Genomic DNA, 6,067 nt, shown 5'->3' on the forward strand with positions numbered 1-6,067 from the left:
ACACGCATAGGATATGACTAATCATCATGAACTAGTGAGTGTTTGTTATCTTTGATTTTTATATATGTATGATAAAGGTATTGGAAACTTTCACTATAAAATAATATACTTGATATTATTTAAACCATCTTTTAAAAAAAAAATAGAGTACTTATAGGAAAAAATTTGTAATTAAAATCCCAAGAACTCTTGCTTTCGGTTTTAAATAATCCATTATTATTATTATTATTATTATTATTATTATTATATTAAAGTTGTGTTAAAAGATGAATAGTGAACTTGTGTGTTTTTGACAGAAATGGTCCCTTGATTATAGAATCTTGGTATAGGGGTGTTTTATGGAAAACATTATTTTCTCTGTCCACGTGTTGGTCATCGTGCCCGGTCTCTCAGTATTTGATGTTTATCTGTTTTCGTTCTGTTTCCTTCACGATACTTCCACCACCTCCCAAATCGAGTCTCCTCTCTTCTTCTACCCTTTGCTCCCTCCACCGCCAACCATCGGTCTTGTAATTGAAGCTTCAGGTCTTCATACTTGCAATCGATCAAATAGGTATTCCCAGATACCCTTGCAAACTGACGATCGGTGGTATGCGGAGATCGACGAGTCGATCAGTCGACTTCTTAATCACAAAATCGATACTTGTCTTCCGGTGCCGGAGGTCTCCGTTCGTCAAATGGTCCACCGGAGACACTTCTTCGCCGTCGTTAGCGGATGGCTCTAACTTCGATGCTAGAGTTTTACGACATAGTTTGAGTACAATCGACAAATACAACCCGAAAGCGTTCTATTTCCACCGCTTCTCTTCTACTTCTTCATCGCTTTTCCAACCTTAAGCAATCAGCAGGCGGCAATGGTGGTGGTGGTGTTATTTGGAGTAAGGAACGGAAGAGTTCTCTAGCAGGGGTATGGCAGGGGCGCTGCTTCAATCAAATCACGTCTACTACTATTGGAAATCTCGAAGCCTGGACCTCCATCGACCGGTACTTTGATTGATCATATGCTTAATTTCTTCTGTATACAAATTACAATACAGATTTCCGACTGAAATTGTGTTTCAATTGATTTGTAGGCAGAGATGAAATTTAAGGATAAGTCGCTTGCTTCATCATCCCCAGCCCTATACAAGCCAGGAAGGCGATTGCTGTTGATGCTCCCCAAGGATTGGGCAACAAGGTATCAAATTTTATACTTTACTTCAAAAATCAACAAACTAACTAACCCATCTTCTTGAATATATATTACTAGATCATAGCCAGTGAACAATCTTGCTTCTTTAGGTTGCTTCTAACTTCAATGCATGGAACTGCTATTCATGTTCATGATTCCGAAAGGTACTCCAGTGATATTCCTTTCTCATTTCCATGTTAGGTTCTCATCTTTGGTCTCAATCTCTATCTCAGTTATACAGTGGGAGCTAATTCCCTTTATATTATCTTCTCTCAATCTAACAACTTAATGTACTAATATGCTTACACTTTTACATCAAATTTTACAGGCTTTAAAGTTGTTTTTGGTTTTTATGCTTGCAGAAGTGGGTCATACAGAGCCAAACGAGAAGAAAGTCTTTGTAAGAAAGATTATTTTTGCTTCATTCCTTATAGTATTATGTATAAAAATGTATTAAGTTTACATAATACTTATCGATTTATTACACAACTGACTTAATTTTGAAACTTACAGGTATTGGGCAGCTCATGTATCTGGAAAAATGAGAAAAGGAGTCTAGAATGTTGGTGTTCATGGTAAATTTTGTTGTTTTGTTTAAATTTGTGCAACAATCTCAAAATATCTTGTATCTGATCAAAAAAAAAAAAAAATATTTTCCACTGTTACAGAATGATGGGTTCTTCTTTCCAATAACAAAAGTACCATTGATTTTGCACTAGATGATATAAGATCCATGGTTGGCCAGTTTTCCAATTGGCAAGTGAACTTGAAGTGATTGATTGACATTGGCCTGTATATCTACGTACATGGTCCCTCATTCATGTAAATAATTACATTTATTTATTATTATTCAATATATAAATGAAGTATCAACTTGGGTTTTGATGACCGTGCTTTGTGTTGCAGCTCATATCCCGTTTCCGGTACCAATGTTCGTTTGTAATCTATCTTCATAAAGTTCTCAGTCTTGTGGAACAATGGATTTGCACCAATTCACACACCAAAATCAACTGTATGGCTTCTTCATAGAACAGAGGTGGAACAGAGTCAAACCAATGCGCTTCAAAAGGTTTTATATTACCTTAACTATTATATATTTCATGGTATACTGTTTGGTTCTAAGCACTGAAACATTTTTCTCTTTTATTTTACTTACTTCTTGGTTTATGTTGGACTGTATAAGAATCTGCAAGCAGGGAATATGTTTTTGGACGGCTGGATTAGTTGGAGTTAACTGATTACTAATAAAAAAAGAAAAGAACTCCTAAAAAAATGCACACTATAATGATTCTAATTGAAGTTGACCACTGGGGTATAAATTATCTTATTAGAAGTATACACTGACATTGGTAATATAAGTATAGACTGACATCTTCATTTGCAATTTAGTGGCGCTGCGATGAATGGGAAAGGTGTTTGGCATCTCTTTCTATTGTAATCATTTCCTTATATTGTCCTTTGAGAAAATTACATCCATACCCTTGCAGGTATGTTTTTGTTTTTGTAGCTTTAGTTGCTTGCAAAGTGTTTTCAGCTTATCTATAATAAAGAAATCATTTTAGCTAAATTAAAAAAAATAAAAACTTAGATCCACTTGATATAGTTAAATAATTTCCAACTCCTGAAATTGAAATTGGAATGCAGTAGATTTGAACTCAAATTGATTTTTTTCTTCAAACATAAGTATCTACATTTCTAAATTCGTTTGGATAAATGTATTTTGTAACTAAAGGTTACACTTCTGATATAAAGGTTGTCCATGTTTTTACAATTAAGTTTCTAGAATTTTGTTCATGACTATATATGGTTTAATTTTTGTTTTTTTTTTGTTTTTTATTTTTTTATTATTATTTTTTTTTTGTAAAAGATTAAAAATATGGAAACATTTTTGAATCTTTTGAATGTTTTTTTTATATTATGACTAAGATTTATAAAAAAAGATTAGAGTTTAGTTACTATGTACTCATATGTATTGTATTATCAAAGAAAAAATGATAATGATAATAACAAAAACATTGTAACGATACGATAACAATATATATTCATTATTTTGTGATGAATGGAAGTGAAATCTTTTATGGGTTTCTGTGAAGTGCTTTTTCCCCTGATTAAAAAACTTGGCAACTTTAATTATTATGCACAGTAAGTGTTCGATAAAATGCTTGTGTGACTATTTATCGCATCGGCTGGTCAGGTGATATGGTCTTCATTGGAATACATTTCTTACAGGCTAGCAGGAGTAAGTCTTATAGTTCCAGTAGGCAGTAGTGAATTACTGGTGGCGATGTTTGCCATTGAAGCTATGTCAAGAAGCGTATTCAAGATCAATGGAGTCTACGTGTTGCTCACCATCTTTCATCATTGACATACTGGTTGAACACTCAAAACATGTTTCCTTCTTACAAAGCGCTGATATTCTTTCTCGCCAACAGATGAAACTCATTTCCAAGTTTACAACTGGCAAGGGACCTATTGAGGTAGTAATTTAAGTAATCACTGTAAACACACATCCAAACATCTAATTACTTGACAATTTAAATAAGGAGAATCTGAATCTAATGTTACTCTTTTTGTGTGTTGAGAAAGGACAAGACACCAAGGAGAATACAAATCTATGCACTTTGCCTTCAATAATGGATTTGGTTGTTGCTGCTATTGAAAAAAATATAAGTAAGATGATATACCACACAAAATAAGTTAAAGTGAGTTCTTATTTCTTGCAGATTTTTTCTTTCTTTTTACTATACTAATTTTTAACAATTTCAGTTTTGCAGCATAATCAATTCTTATTCTTTGGAAAAAGGAAAGGAGAAAATTTGATATTAGACCAGCTCTCAGTCTGGGATTTTGGAGTTCCAGATCAATTGTGGCTTTGTTCAATTATGGAGTGATGGCACGTATGTTAAATTTTGAGTTACGACGTTTCTATTCATGGTGGTGGGACATCCATATTAGCCCCAAGACTTCAAATTGGATTCAAGAGAATCTTACAGCAGGTATAGAGTGTTTTGTCATTTTTTTTTTTTTACCTATTTTGATGAATTATTGATTTCTCATTTAATACCATATCTAAAACATCAAAAACATATTAATTTGGTGGATAGTTGAACTAAAATGAGTACACTCCTTATTTATGCAATAGATCTTCTTTTAATTTAAATTATAAAATTGTTCTGATACCAAATATATTATTGTATTAATCTGTTGTCAAAGTATTAATGATCATATTTGAAAACATTTTTTTATGCACATGTTTTGTATTTAATTTACTTTTAAAACCACGTCATCCCTATTATAGTGATGGTTAGATGGTCAATTTTATAATAATATTTATAACTTTTCTGTTGATATAGATTATAAATTGATTATAACTGTTATAATATTCTTTTATCTTTCATGTAAATTGTTAGAGTAGAAAACTTGGTTGATGGGAAAATTGACACATTAAGATATATATTTTCATGACAAACTGAAACACGGTTGACCAATTAATGGCAAAAACAAAAAATTAAAGGTGTTGCATGGTGTTGACAAAAATGATCAATTTTAGGATTCAATATTTCAAAAATTGACCAGCATGTTGGATGCTCTAATAAACAAATAATAGAAAGTAGTTGAAATCTCAAATATACAATTACACTGTAAGGTTCTTTGTTGTTCAGGTCGAGCAAGGATAAGAACTAGAGAAAAGAGGGCATGACTAATGTGTAGGCAGCATACACACCTTTGCAAGCGAACTGTTTTATTGGTTCATTCTTTTGTATCTTAATCGCCAACTATATTTATTTAGTCAGACAGGTGATTCTACCTTTTTTTTGTGTAGATACTCACGGATTGATGACTGAGGCAATGGGGAGAAAACATCAATAGCCAATCTTCACGAACAGGGTATGCAGGATATTTAAATGCACATGTTAGCAATGAACTTTCATAGATTAGTTTAGAATACTTTTAGAGTTCGTTTATTAAGATATTGTAATCCTAGGGTTATTGGTGTTGTATTGTAACTACAACCGGTGGATTGACATTAAGCAGTCTGCAGTGATTTAGGGATTGGTTGGTATGGACAATTTCAGCTTCTAATACCCTTCCTGACCCATTCTTTTTAATTACTTATTACTCTTGCCAACTAATATCAACAAACACGTTCAGTACGGATTTCCAACATGTAGAAACAACATTTTACAAACAATCGACCAAAAAGAGTTCACACATCCGGACCCCGCAAAGCGGGGTCACTCATCTACTATATATATGTTACAAAAATAAAATATCCATTAAAACACAAACATTACTGCCTAATACATACCGAAAAAGAAAAAAATAAAACCATGATCAAAACCGAACCCCGTGGAGCGGGGTAGCTCAGCTAGTTATTATTATTATTATTATTATTTTTTGTCTTCTGAGTCATTGAAGTATAAAATAAACGGCTAATTACATAAAAAATCATATATAATGTGTTTTTTCTAGATTAAATCTTAAATTTATTTTTTTCTTGATAAGGCCCTTAAATTTTCTTTCTATTTTTCCCGATATAGCCCTTATAATTTTTATTTTTTCTATTTAGCCCTAACATTTTCCATTTTTCTTTTCAATTTGTCCCTTACATAGGGATGTCAAAGATTCTCGTAGGACCACGATCCTGTATGTGGGGTATCTGATTAAAAACATTAGAGGCGGAGACAAGGTTAACCTCCGTTTTAATTTCGGGAGCTGGAACGGGGCTGGACAGTCCCGTCCTAAAACCTCCATGGGGTCCTCATTAATATTATATATATATATATATATATATATATATATATATATATATATATATATATATATATATATAAAATACATAATAGCATGCTTTAGTATAATGTTTTTGAGATGTTATAACATTTTTGTATTTAA

The 6,067-nt window shown here is 32.3% G+C and overlaps 1 protein-coding gene across 20 annotated transcripts; it reads left to right on the top strand.

Moving 5' to 3' along the window:
• Nucleotides 1-415: 415 nt before the first annotated feature.
• Nucleotides 416-5,256, top strand: LOC145166838 (uncharacterized). Of its 20 annotated transcripts, none has more exons than XR_013740741.1 (12): nucleotides 420-984; nucleotides 1,074-1,177; nucleotides 1,250-1,335; nucleotides 1,534-1,571; nucleotides 1,685-1,746; nucleotides 1,840-1,993; nucleotides 2,078-2,658; nucleotides 3,401-3,648; nucleotides 3,758-3,841; nucleotides 3,938-4,167; nucleotides 4,834-4,919; nucleotides 4,995-5,256. XR_013740741.1 is itself a non-coding variant. In XM_079085880.1 (11 exons), the coding sequence occupies exons 1-5, from the start codon at nucleotides 910-912 to the stop codon at nucleotides 1,714-1,716; spliced, it is 303 nt and encodes a 100-aa protein (XP_078942006.1). In that variant the 5' UTR covers nucleotides 416-909; the 3' UTR covers nucleotides 1,717-1,746; nucleotides 1,891-1,993; nucleotides 2,078-2,658; nucleotides 3,401-3,648; nucleotides 3,758-3,841; nucleotides 3,938-4,167; nucleotides 4,834-5,256. The 20 variants fall into 20 exon arrangements, 5 of the variants coding, with proteins under 5 accessions (XP_078942006.1, XP_078942005.1, XP_078942003.1 ...); XR_013740740.1 differs by having other exon boundaries at nucleotides 2,078-2,483; nucleotides 2,561-2,658; nucleotides 3,366-3,648; nucleotides 4,834-5,256; XR_013740731.1 differs by having other exon boundaries at nucleotides 421-984; nucleotides 4,834-4,878.
• Nucleotides 5,257-6,067: the final 811 nt, after the last annotated feature.

This window comes from Lactuca virosa, chromosome 3 (genome assembly GCF_052849685.1).
Source record: "Lactuca virosa cultivar CGN04683 chromosome 3, Lactuca_virosa_CGN04683_v6, whole genome shotgun sequence".
Taxonomy (NCBI): Eukaryota; Viridiplantae; Streptophyta; class Magnoliopsida; order Asterales; family Asteraceae; genus Lactuca; species Lactuca virosa.